Source organism: Esox lucius, chromosome 21, assembly GCF_011004845.1.
Source record: "Esox lucius isolate fEsoLuc1 chromosome 21, fEsoLuc1.pri, whole genome shotgun sequence".
Classification (NCBI taxonomy): Eukaryota; Metazoa; Chordata; class Actinopteri; order Esociformes; family Esocidae; genus Esox; species Esox lucius.
Window position 1 is genome coordinate 30,080,422 of NC_047589.1, and position 13,469 is coordinate 30,093,890.

The 13,469-nt window shown below is 43.1% G+C and overlaps 2 protein-coding genes across 4 annotated transcripts in view; one reads left to right on the forward strand and one right to left on the reverse strand.

Annotated features, from left to right (window-relative positions):
• The window catches only part of jph1a (junctophilin 1a), a 36,098-nt gene extending 34,273 nt beyond the window's left edge, over positions 1-1,825 (reverse strand). Inside the window, exons 1-2 of the mRNA XM_020041931.3 lie at positions 1,653-1,825; positions 997-1,491 (exon numbers count right to left, since the gene is read on the reverse strand). Coding sequence (XP_019897490.2) covers positions 997-1,375 — 379 coding nt within the window. The 5' untranslated portion in view covers positions 1,376-1,491; positions 1,653-1,825. The remainder of the gene's footprint in view (positions 1-996; positions 1,492-1,652) is intronic.
• A 328-nt stretch (positions 1,826-2,153) lies between these two features.
• gdap1 (ganglioside induced differentiation associated protein 1) lies at positions 2,154-9,470 on the forward strand. Of its 3 annotated transcripts, none has more exons than XM_013131566.4 (7): positions 2,154-2,467; positions 2,619-2,938; positions 5,235-5,427; positions 6,100-6,273; positions 6,857-6,951; positions 7,570-7,684; positions 7,912-9,470. In XM_013131566.4, exons 2-7 carry the CDS (start codon positions 2,768-2,770, stop codon positions 8,265-8,267), a joined length of 1,104 nt encoding a protein of 367 aa, XP_012987020.1. In that variant the 5' UTR covers positions 2,154-2,467; positions 2,619-2,767; the 3' UTR covers positions 8,268-9,470. The 3 variants fall into 3 exon arrangements, with proteins under 3 accessions (XP_012987020.1, XP_034145259.1, XP_028972150.1); XM_034289368.1 differs by lacking the exon at positions 2,154-2,467 and adding an exon at positions 4,822-4,849 and having other exon boundaries at positions 2,852-2,938; XM_029116317.2 differs by lacking the exons at positions 2,154-2,467; positions 2,619-2,938 and adding an exon at positions 5,799-5,892 and having other exon boundaries at positions 5,347-5,427.
• Positions 9,471-13,469: the final 3,999 nt, after the last annotated feature.

Consider the following 13,469-nt stretch of genomic DNA (forward strand, 5'->3'; position numbering starts at 1 on the left):
TTTGGAACGGATTTCGGCCATAGCTGGTTAGTGATGTAACTACGTGACGTAACTACAGCGCGTATTGTGTATGGTACCCAAATACGCGTTTAGATGGTGAATCAGATGGTGTCAGCAGGTCCTGGTTCATCCGTGGGCGAATACTCAACCGTGAGGAGGTCTGTAACGGAGGAATGTCAAACTACAACTGCAATTTTCCTTTGAATCAACCGAATTGCTAAGTAGAAGCTACAAGCTGGTATACACTTTGAAATTACTCTACTATAATGAAAAGTGCTTTACAAATGCAATACATTGTTCGTAGTATTGGCTCTGCCGCATTTTAGCAATTTGCCCTGATGATTTGCCCATTGCAAATTCCTATTTGGCTGTGGGTGGGTGTGGAGCTAACCCTCCTCTCGCTCTCTCTCTCTCTCTTACACACACACGCACACACATATCCGTCTACCCACCCTCACCCCAAATACACTGCCACTATCACGTGTGTAGAAATCAATGGCTGAAAATGCGAGTTGCTGGTCACGGAACAACACAGACAACTAGCTTAGCACAGATAACTTGAGCCCATGCAACGTTTTAACCAACGGCGAGTAGCCTAAGCGTAGACATAAAAACACAGAATATACGCCGTTATTCCATCGAAATAATATAATAGGGAACATATTAATCATGAACATAAATCAAATAAACACGTTATATGCCGGTCGAAAGTCGAGCATGTTCCATTGCGTGCAATGGAGCTAAGTCAAAATTCGATCACTGTAATATATAGAAGCTTTTAATGCCCCTTTAAAAACGTCGAACATGGAGAAATATTGAACCCCATAAGAGTCCCATCTCCACTAGTGTGGCACATTCTGTCTCTGCATAAACCTCTTCGCACGCCAAACCACAACAGATCATTCAGACAAGGATCGTATTGGTTGGCGGTTTAAAGAGACACACTCGATATTTCATAAACAACGTACGCAAATCAATTTCTTCACGTTATCTTACCACCGTCTCCATAGGTCTCGATCCCATAACCGTCCTGTAGGCCATTACTCCACGTCCCGTCGTACCGGGCAGGTGTATTGTGGTTCTGGCGGAGTCCATACCGACCCTTGAATCCGTGGCTCCACTCCCCGCGGTAAGTCCATTTCCCTTTGGTTTCAACCCCCAGACCGTGCCGTTTCCCCTGAGACCAGTATCCGTGGTACGTATTCCCACTGGGCCAGGTATACACCCCCACTATCTCAAAGCCGTGCGACCAGGAGCCGGCATACTCGCCCTGGCCCTTGGGCCCGGTGCAGATGCCATGTCCGTGGGCTTTGCCGTCTTCCCATCCTCCGCAGTATGTTCCTCCATCGTCGAAGTCGAACCTTCCGCCCGTCATTCAGAATAGCCGATAAATGAATCAGAACACTACGGCCGCAGATTCAATGGTGTGGTGTAATTTTCCCCCCAGAATGGATCCAGGCGCCAATTTGGAGAAACTGACAGAAGATGACTCTGAACAAGAAGCAAGAAACAAAAACACTGACGATGATCATGGACAGTGTTTATGAACAGATAATGGCGTGCGTGATGAGGATTCGTGTGTGTGTGTGTGTGTGTTTGTGTGTGTGTGTATGTGCGTGACGGTAAGGTATGAATGGGAACGTGTAATTTACCGGAGGCGCACGCTGTATCCGCCGCGGTGTGGTAGGCTAGATCGTCTCCCCCTTTCACCACTGATCACAGAGGGAGAGAGAAACATCGAGTCGCTGAACAAGAAAGACACTGCCAATTGCTACGTCACGCATGCCAGTAGAACCTCCCACGAACACCCGCACACGCCCCCTCCGCCGCGGCCCCCTGCTCTAATTAACAGCGTGTACACAGTAGAGACGTCTTTGCCGCTGGAACCCAGTAAATCATTGTTAAAACAGCAGAGCAACCGACATATTGCCACTGCTGTTGCCACGCTTCATACCTGCGCCCGCCACCGGCACTCGCTGCCAAGCCGTACCTTTTAAAAATACGCGCCTCCTGCTTCGCACAGGTGTGTTCCCGTTACCGAAAGGCTATTTTTAATTTTTGAGTGAACATTGGGCAATATTTTAATGTCTTGGCTATGCGGTCGCTGTAAGACACGTGTATGGACGCCTAATTATAATACTGAAACATAATCCACGGTTTTGCCATTTGAGATTTACGAGGTCATACTATAAAGTTATAGCCTACTGTGCAGTCTACACAGCTTGTTTATTCAATCAGTTTGTTGGCTTTATAAAAATGTTAAGCCCGCGGTCGAATGGAACCTATTTGTAATTACATTGCTGACCATACCTCACATCTAAACCCAACAGAGATTCGAGGGAGAACCGGATAACACTGACACCTACTGATGGCTGTAGGGAATTGTCCAATGGTCGACAGACTTGTTGAAAACACTTGTCGTTTTTTGCCTACATAGGGCTATGGGTCATAGCCTCCTCCAAGCGAGGTTAATAAGTATTTTTATGTATTATTATTCTACTATTCGTGTTGCTAAAAGGAAATACATTGTATAGAATGTGTATTCCCAAGGGTCTACAATTGGCGTACCTAAAGGCATACATATGCTATAGGCTATTTGATGTCTGTTGGTCTTTTAGAGATTAACTTACAACGCGGACATCCATCATCCTTCACGGAGAATCAGTGCTGAGAATCAGTGCTCAGAGGGGCGTGATCCTGATGACGTAACGGGGTGGGCGTCTGGCTCGGCGTTCCCACCCGTTCCAGTGAGCGACATACCGCTAAAATGGCGACGGAAAACAGCTCCGAGTCTCAGGATGAGAAAGAAATCCTCATCAACAAGGGAGCTGTTCAGGAGACGCCACAGCAAGAGAGCACATCTGTCGCAGAAATAACAAACCCGAAACCGTCCAAACTGATGTTGTATCATTGGACGCAGTCATTCAGTTCTCAGAAGGTAAGTGCGTATCTGCAATCACCAGGTTCAGAACCGCCGCCATGGACAGCTCCTCAAGGGTGTCCAGTGGTGTGTTGCATAACTATGCTATACTTAGCATAATGCTAAACAAAATAATAGGCTACTTTTCCAGGCCTACGGGTTGACAGTTTAGTTTTCTTTAAGGAAATAATGCTTACAAGTAGTCAATGCTTACAAGTAGACAACATGTAGTCAATCATCATTGTTTGCATACGTCTGATTTAAATCAGGTATGGCAAATTAATGACGTGTTTTATGGACGCATAAACACTGTACTGATTGAGATTATGGTAGCCTATGTTATAATCACACTGCGTTCACCAAATTGAAAGATTGGTCCAGAATCTGATCTGCAAAACGCATTATGTGCTGTTTGTAGCTCAGCGTCCAGCTGGATCTCTTGGCCAGTTGTGAACATAAGTTTGCATACCCTGGCAGAAACTGTGGAAACATTGGCACTGATTTAGAAAATATGACTGATCATGCAAAAAAAACCTGATGATATGAAGCCATTTATTATCACATAGTTGTTTGGCTCCTTTTTAAATCATAATGACAACAGAAATCACACACATGGCCCTGATCAAAAGTTTACATACCCTTGAATGTTTGGCCTTGTTACTGACACACAAGGTGACACACACAGGTGGAAATGGCAATTAAAGGTGAATTTCCCACACCTGTGGCTTTTTAAATTGCAATTAGTGTCTTTGTAGCAATTGGGAATTAGTTTGTTAGCTCTCATGTGGATGCACTGTGCAGGATAGATACTGAGCCATGGGGAGCAGAAAATAACTTTCAAAAGACCTGTGTAACAAGGTAATGGAACTTTATAAAGATTGAAAAGGATATAAAAATATATCCAACGCCTTGCAAATGCCAGTCAGATGCCTTGCAAATGCCAGTAAGTAATCACTTATTAAGCAGTGGAAACCACCTTGACACGCCTCCCAGCTTCTGGCACACAGATATTTGTAGTGACGAGACCAAAATAGAGCTTTATGGTCACAACCATAAGTGTTATGTTTGGAGAGGGGTCAACAAGGCCTGTAGTGAACAGAATACCATCCCCACTGTGAAGCATGGTGGTGGCACTCTGATGTTTGGGGGGGGGGGGGGGGGGGTGAGCTCTAAAGGCACGGGGAATCTTGTGAAAAATGTTGGCAAGATGAATGCAGCATGTTATCAGAAAATACTGGCAGACAATTTGCATTCTTCTGCATGAAAGCTGCACATGGGACGCTCTTGGACTTTCCAGCACGACAATGACCCTAAGTACAAGGCCAAGTTGACCCTCCAGTGGTTACAGCAAAAAAAGGTGAAGTTCCTGGAGTGGCCATCACAGTCTCCTGACCTTAATATCATCAAGCCACTCTGGGGAGATCTCAAACGTGCGTTTCAAGCAAGATGACCAAAGACTTTGGATGACCTGGAGGCATTTTGCCAAGATGAATGGGCAGCTAAACCACCTGCAAGAATTTGGGACCTCAGACAACTATTATAAAAGACTGCATGCTGTCATTGATGCTAAAGGGGGCAATACACAGTATTAAGAACTAAGGGTATGCAGACTTTTGAATAGGGGTCAATAAAGAATAATTATTTGTTGCCATGTTTTGTTTTATGATTATGCCATTCTGTTATGGCCTACAGTTGAATGTGAATCCCATAATAAATAAAAGACGTGTTTTACCTGCTCGCTCATGTTTTCTTTACAAATGGTACATATTTTACCAATTCTCCAAGGGTATGCAAACTTTTGAGCACAACTGTAACACCTTAATTACAGCGCGATGGTTGGTAAGCATTCAGTGGACAAGGGATATTATAATACTAATGCATATAATATTTGATTTGTATAGTGAATTGCAGATGCCTTCTGCACTTAAGGTAGGAAACCAAACAAAAATCCTAACTAGTACAACACATCTTTTGAATTTACAATGGATAAAATAGATTTTAAGCTGATTTAATCAAACTTTTTTTTTTTGAGGGACATTGAATAGACCAACTTAACATGTGCATGTACTATGTTTTGTTAGAATAGGTCTGTGACTGGTGTGGCCATTCAGTTAAGAATCAAATTTTTCTTCTTTTGGGGAGTCGTTTTCAAGAATCAGCGTTGGTGCAAGTAACTCTGTTGAACTGTCCGTTCCAGATGCCTATTGGATGCTTTGGTCTAGACATACTAAGAGCCAAACGATACGCCTGCAGGGGGGGGGGGGGTAATGAATGTCATGTTGTCCAGGGGGGTAATAAACATTATGTTGTCCAGGTGCGTCTGGCCATAGCAGAGAAAGGCCTGCGGTGTGAAGAGTATGATGTAAGCCTCCCCCTCAGTGAGCACAACGAACCCTGGTTCATGAGGCTGAACCCAGCAGGAGAGGTGCCCGTGCTTGTCCATGACGACACCGTCATCACAGACCATGTACAGATCCTGGACTATCTGGAGCAGAACTTCAGGCATGGCAAGTCGCTGACCAATAGGCCACCTCAATCTATAGTTGTGGCTTGGAATACAGGGGGGTTTTGGAGGGGGGTGAAGATGGCTGGGTTATTCCATGTCAAATCACAGTTCCTCTCCTTATAATAATTATCATAATACTTTGTTTGGCACCATCCAAATGTTAGTTTTTAATTTGAATGTCTGTATATCCACTGATTTCCTGTTTTCATTTCCCCCTTAATATTTTTTTTTGAACAGTGCTGTTTCACACTGCCAGAAATGCCCTTGCACATCACAGTTACTGCTCTGTTCTTTTATTATATGTTCTTTTTATGTTAAGTTGAAAGTTCTGTTACTCATTGTTTTACTATTCTGTTTATTTTGTCCATTTAGCGTTATCAGTGTTATATTGTTCTCTCGTTATCTTGGTAAACGTGGGTCATGTTGTTCAGCTTGCCTCTGAGGAGGAGAAAGGAGATGTGGTCTGGTAAGTAAATGGAATTGTTTTGATGGATTTATTTGAAATTCAGTCAAAAACTTTCTGGTTTTTGAAAAACACTTTTCAACCAAATATGTTTATTTTAGTCCATAACTAAAAACAATACATTTGGCATGTTCACAGTTGATATATCTGTCTAATCTAACCTAATATGTTTCTCTCTGTGTGTGTGTGTGTGTGTGTGTGTGTGTGTAGAAGGCAGTATTAACCTCATCCCTGAGGAGGGAAGCATGTATTACCTCAGGGTTCATCACTACAGGGAGCTTCTGGACTCCCTCCAGATGGACGCCTACACCCATGGCTGCATCCTGCACCCTGAAATCACTGTGGACTCACACATCCCTGCCTACGCCACAGCACGTATACGAGGTTAGAGTCACACATCCCTGCCTACGCCACAGCACGTATACGAGGTTAGAGTCACACATCCCTGCCTACGCCACAGCACGTATACGAGGTTCGAGTCACACATCCCTGCCTACGCCACAGCACGTATACGAGGTTAGAGTCACACATCCCTGCCTACGCCACAGCACGTATACGAGGTTAGAGTCACACATCCCTGCCTACGCCACAGCACGTATACGAGGTTAGAGTCACACATCCCTGCCTACGCCACAGCACGTATACGAGGTTAGAGTCACACATCCCTGCCTACGCCACAGCACGTATACGAGGTTAGAGTCACACATCCCTGCCTACGCCACAGCACATATACGAGGTTAGAGTCACACATCCCTGCCTACGCCACAGCACGTATACGAGGTTAGAGTCACACACCACTTACGCCACATCCCCTGGTCTCAACAATAACCGGCCCTAACATGCCCTGGCCCTAACATGCCCTGGCCCTTACATCCCCTGGCCTAGACCTGGATCACAAACAACTTATACACAAATCTGGTACATTACATGTAAATAATAGCATATGGTTTGGGTTTCTATGTGACAGCCCAGATTGGAAATACAGAATCAGAGCTGAAGAAACTAGCTGAGGAGAACCCAGAGCTAAAAGATGCCTACATGGCTAAAACAAGGCGTTTAAAAGTAAGTGTCTTTACTCAAACCAACACTGTCAGACACTCTTGAAGGGGTATTTTAGACAACGTTTGAAGTTTCAATCGTTTCTTTACTATCCCTGGACGTGTATTTATAGTTCAGCTATGGGTCAGTTTGAAGAATGTCTCAGATATCTGGTGAATGTCCTGTGGTGTCTGGTAAATGTCCTGTGATATCTGGTTAATTTCCAGTGATATCTGTTGAATGTCCTGTGATGTCTTGTTGAATGTCTGCTGAATGTCCTGTGGTGTCTGGTGAATGTCCTGTGGTGTCTGGTGAATGTCCTGTGGTGTCTGGTGAATGTCCTTTTGAATGTCCCATGATATCTGGTTAATATCCTATGATATTCAGTTAATGACCTGTGATATCTGGTTATTTTCTATGTTGTGTACAGGTATGTGTTAGGTCATAAGGTTGCCAGACAAATGTTGCCGGTTTGAATCCCCAACAATAACAAAAAACAGCAGATGTGCCCTTGAGAAAAGGCAGCTACCCATAATTGGTCCTCTAAGACACTTTGGATAAGAGCATCTTCTTAGTGACTTAAAACGTTATTTAGATAAATGAATTAAGGCTAAAACACAATGTGTCTTTCTCCTGTTATAGCACAAGCTTTTGGACCATGACAACATGAAGTACCTGAAGAAGATGTTAGATGAGCTGGAGAAGGTCTTGGACCAGGTGGAGACAGAGCTACAGAGGAGGGCGGAGGAAACACCAGGTATCCATCTTGGTGTGAATGTCTAGAACATGGTCACACTCTGATCTTCAACTCTCCTGAGTAGGTTGGGAGGTTTTGTTCTGAGACGGGGTTGTAGATACGATGGGATATCATGAAATGTAAGGGGAGAAGAAAGGGGAAGGGGTATACATTATGAAATACAAATGGAATCCCTCTCTCCATCTCTTTTTATTAATCATTCATCCCCTCTTCCTCTTCGTCACCAGAGGAGTCCAGTAGTGAGTCGTGGCTGTGTGGGGAGTTCTTCAGCATGGCCGACGTCTCCCTGGCCGTCACCCTGCACCGCCTCACGTTCCTGGGCCTGTCCCGCCGTTACTGGGGCAACGGCAAGAGAGTTCACCTGGAGGCCTACTACGAGCGAGTCCTGGGGCGCCCGTCCTTCCGGAGGGTTCTGGGTCATGTCAACAACATTCTGATCTCGGCCGTGCTGCCTGCCGCATTCCGGGTTGCCAAGCAACACGTGCCCGCTTTCATCGGAACCGCCCTACTCGTCGGTGTCTTGGGCGGAGCCACATACCTGGCCTTCCTCTACCTGAGGAACAGGCTGTCACTGGCCAGGTGAAGAGGGGGCCCTTCTCCACCTGAAGGACAGAATGAACAGGTGATGGCCCAGGCGGGATGGAGGAGAGGTGGGGGAGGGAAGAGAGAGACTGTTGGGGAGCGAGTGGAAGAAATAAATTAGGAGAAGGAAGATCGTTAGAGAGGTGGATATGGCAAGAGAAAGAAATGGAGAGATGTTCAGACCCAGAATGTTTGTTGATGTTGTTGTTAACCATAAATAGAATAGAATATAACTTTATTGAATACCACTTTACTGTCCCCATCATTTGGACCTTTCTGTTTGCAATGTTGCAATTTGCACAAATAGAACTTTCAATCATTTTCATTTACAGCAGTTGGCTTCAATGCTTGAATATAAAATATCACATATATATTTTTTTTATATTTGGCATGATACAACTAAACCAGCTTTGGCTATAAATGTGCAATGGGTTAAAATACAATCTGAGACTGCATAGATGTTAATAAAAAACAGACATATAAAATGAATACATTGCTAGTCTTTTCCTTTTCCAAGTCCATTTCCTTTGCACCATGTGGAGAAAAGACTGTCTTTGCTGCTCCCTGGACTTCAGAATGACCCAGCCTCTCACGTCAAGTCTGCTGACAGCATTTCTAGTTTTATAACAAGACCCACCTATTTCCTGAGGCTTTTAAAATGTTTTCACAATGCTTTGCGTTTCTCAATACTTTTTGTGTCCTCATGCACATCTTAAAATGGGACTTTTATCCATTACACATTTTATTAATTATTATTGTTTATTCATCTTGAAGTGGGACCTTTTGTCCATTACAAATCAAATTCATTATTTATTGTTAATTTATCTTAAATTGGAACCTTTGTCCATTACAAATCAAATTCATTATTATTATGTTATTATTGACACTTTTCACCAGTGGACAACCTAGACAGGAGGAAATTAAATGTATTTCATATATAGTATGATACATATACATACTGGGTCCCAAATAGGTGAGAGTCCTATGAACCCTGGTTCAAAGAAAGCCCCTAGATAGGGAATATGGTGCTATTTGGGACATGACCGCAGTCTCTGATAGACACATCCTGTCTGTGGGATTGTGTGATGATTTGCTTGATTGTCATGTTCTGATTGTAAGTTGTCTGAACCCTCATTGAAATGTCCCTTGCATTCTTCTTCCCATCGATGTGTCCTGATGAAATTAAACCGATTCTCTTACTTCATTCATTCTTGATTACTTCTTTACTCTGTTTATCTCCAGTTATCCTTCACCTCTTCCTTGTTTCAGCTCTTTCAGAAGGAAAGTGTGGATTGGGGCCAATATTCGAAATCTCTTCTATTTCACCTCACACATGTTTTACTAAGGGCTCCATTAACCTGTGCGGAATCAGTGTAAAAGGTCATTTTAAATCAGAGGTCTCAAACCGGTTCCACGGAGGGCCATGTGTCTGCAGGTTTTTGGGTTTTCCTTTAAATTGGTTCCCAGTTCAGACTTAAACAACCAGGTGGGGGTAGAAACGAACCAATTAGTGACCTAATTAGTCAGTTAAGTACAAGGTGAGAGCGAAAACCTGCAGACACTCGGCCCTCTATGGAACCGGTTTGAGACCTCTGTTTTAAATCATTCAGGCTCATTGTCTATATTTGCCCTTTGGGAAATTCTTGTTAAAAGCCACACTGACTATCAAACCATTTCTGAAAATGTCAGGCACACCTAAAATAATTGAGTGAAAATATAACGCTAACCTATGCTACGATTCATATAGAGAAGACCTTAAGACTAAAGCTTTAAACAGCATCTGTTGGAGGTCATTGTACAGAGAAGACATATAGTAGAACTTTAAACATCTGTTGGTGGTAATCGCACAGAGAGGTCCTACAGATGACTACTGTTTTTTCAGAGAAGACATATAGTAGAGGTTTAACTACAGTACACTGCTGCCTCTCTTGCAGACAGTCTTGGTAGCTGTATATTGAATACATTGTCTGTGAGGCCTTCTTAAACAATTGCAGGTCCAAATACAAGGCATGTTTGAGTTCCAAATGCTAACCTATTCCTTGTTTTGTGCAGTATGTTTGATGTGATGAAAAGTAGGTCACTTAACAGGGAATAGGGTGGCATTTAGGAGGCAGACTTCACAATGTGGATATGGAATACTATGTTGAATTTGTCCCATGTTGAATATGGATGAAAAAAATTACATATTTAAAATAAATCCTTTCCTGTCTAAACAAGCCAGACCTGCCTAATTAGTACAAAGTCTAATTACTTCAGTATGAAAACTGGATTAAAATGTGGTATGTTTGACAGTCTGGAAAAACATATTGGCCTACAGACAGAAAGACCCAGACAAAATATATAATTAATCAAAATGAAAAAGCAGTAGAACAAATGACACACAGATGCATAATTAGAGTGTTACACAAATACACGCCAAACCAGCCCAAACCGTCAATGAATTACATTCTACCAGTCATGTGAGCTGTAAGGTAACAGATAATATATAATTTCCACAGCAGTATACAGCTCCAGAAAAAATTAAGAGACCTTTTTCTTTCCTTTCCAAAAAGTTGAAAAGGAATGTTTGGAGTGAGGAACAGAAGCGTTCAATTTGCAGTGGTCTCTTAATTTTAACCCTTCTGTTCCTCACTCAAAGCCTTCCTTTTCGACTTTTTTTGGCAAGGAAAGAAAAATGTGCAGTGGTCTCTTAATTTTTTCCAGAGCTGTATATAAATATATAAATGCCACAGCAGTAAATGGTGAAGGACAGAGGGGTTTTATGCTGAAAGAGTTTGACTCAAATGTCACAGCAGTACATGTGTGCCAGAGGCAGTGGCTTACACTAATGAACCACCCAGGCCACACAAAGAATACATTTATAATTCTCTACTCTCCATCCAATGAAAAACATGGTTGTTGGCCACTCTTGATGAGATCTCAATGTCAGTGATGTTAAACCAATCGCAGCTCTCCAAGTTGATGTTTTCAGTAGCTACAGATCCTGGATCAGCAATTCGTCCCATCGGATGGAAAAATGTAAAGATGACCCAGATCAGTGTGCTCGTAAAATCTATGGCGGTATGACAGCATATATTCTTCACCACCAGATGGTGGTGTTTCCTTACTAAACATTTGTCTGCCTAGAGGAGATGCTACTCTGAAGTGGAGTGAGTTCAGCAGCCATAGAGTGAGGTGGTGTCTCAAATAGCACACTACATAGTGCATCACTCTTGAACATAGGGACTAGATGGGCCGATAGGCTTTCGTCAAGGTCATTTATTTTATAGGGTGCCATTTGGGACATATGGATAGCATCTAGGGGTCGGTTTTTGCGGACAAAGATTGAGCCTGCATTAGTTGTCTTGGGTCTAGGGTTAGCAGGTGTCTGTTACACCAGCCCTTGGTGTCTATGACTGTGCTATATCTCAGCAGGACTACACCAGTGAGGAAGGCAAATTAACACCCAGGTAGGTGGGCAGGCAGGCAGAAAGGTAGCCTGACAAACATGAAGACAGACAGGCAGGCAGACAGGCAAGCAGGCAGAGAGACAGGTGACTAAACAAACCCAAGCTAGGAGCCAGCATTCTGCCTCGGCCCATGTGGTACACTCGCCACATGGTTCCATTGAGCAGGCTTGATGTCTGGAAAGTTTTCTAAGTTCTAACAGGTGGTGGAGCATAATTAGACAAAGCCCACTGGCCTCATCACAAGTAAGGAGGTGGAGTGGAAGCCTTGTTAAAGTGGCTCAGTGGTGCTGAGGGTATTATTGTATTCATCCTTTGGAGCCTGTACGAGGACCCACGGGTTGGAAACACGAGTCAGTGACTGTGGTCGACAAACAGGAGTCAGGAGAGATGCATTCTGATGGAGGCAGATGGGACGTTGGGTGTGTCTGCGCACGTTGTTTGGATGTAGTGTTTCTGGACAAGCACCACGACGAGGGCTTTGGAGGACACCCAGTTTTGCAGGGTCTGTCCGGTCTGTCCGGGGGTGGCCTGGTTTTACAACGTTGACCAGTGTTTTTATGAATGAATACAGATTTCAGCAGCCAAAGAATAGTCTGAAAATACACCAAACATATTCTTTGGGTTCATATTCTTAAATGTAATAGTTGTAGTAGAAGTAGTATTAGTAGTTAGTAATGGTATAGTAGAAGGAGTAGTAGGAGTAGTATTAGTATTAGTAGTAGTGGTAGTAGTAAGGGTAGTAGTAGTTGTACAGTAGTAGTAGTAGTATTGGTATTAGTTGCAGTAGGAGCAATAGTGGTAATAGTTGTAGTACTAGTAATAGTAGTGGTGGTAGGAGTAGTTGCAGTAGTAGTACAGTAGTAGAAGTAGTAGTAATAGTAGTACAGTAGTAGTTGTAGTACAGTAGTGGTAGTAGTAAAATAATTTGGGAGAAGACTTCTGTAAATAATCAAAATGTGAACAACCATCTTTGTAATGTATAGGTCCAACTTCTAACAGTTTGATGTTGTATAGAATTATGTAAGTTTGTGTGTTTATCTTTGTGTCGAATGTGAATATTCAACCAGCGATCACTCAGCCAAAGGCAAGGAGGGCAAAGTCCAAGGGAAATGGGCAACCATCACACTTTCAGTTACACTATGTATATAAACAAAGGTGAAATACTCACCACTTTTCTAATATTAACATACAATATTTATATAAACAAAAGAGAAATACTCACCATCTTTCTAATATTAACATACAGTATTTATATAAACAAAGGAGAAATACTCACCTGGCAACTCCATCAGCCGGTTGCCGGGCAGCATCATTAACCCTAACCCTTCCAGAAGTCTGAACCTACCGTTTAGGCAGCAGAAACACCTTTATTCCACTCTGCCACAGATATATAAAAAAATTTGTTCTGGCCAAGACTATTCTCAAATCAGTATGGTAAAAAAATGTGTCCCATGACCTAAGTTTTCTCATGAGTCTTCAACCTGGAGGGGACTTACTGAGGACCTTGATCAGTGGTTCTTAAACCGCTCCGGTCGACTTCCAGATGTTCCTAGCACTGGATGTATCCCAGAGGTAGCACATCTGAATCACCTTGTCAACTAATTATGAAGTCCTTGACTGCTTTTAGGAGAGCTAGTTCAGGGCTACAACAAACTTGTGAGACGGTCGGGAGTCCCCAGGAGAGGTTTGAGAAAACCACACATACTTTCTCCAGTTTTTCTGGACTGAAAAGACAATTGGAAGGTTCAGTCAGG

Bases quoted from the DNA above. Each gene is read 5' to 3' on its own strand.
- gdap1 (XM_013131566.4), top strand. From the start codon at position 2,768: ATGGCGACGGAAAACAGCTCCGAGTCTCAGGATGAGAAAGAAATCCTC. The intron at 6,274-6,856 runs GTTAGAGTCACA...TCTATGTGACAG, and splicing joins CGCCACAGCACGTATACGAG to CCCAGATTGGAAATACAGAA. The intron at 6,952-7,569 runs GTAAGTGTCTTT...CTCCTGTTATAG, and splicing joins CTAAAACAAGGCGTTTAAAA to CACAAGCTTTTGGACCATGA.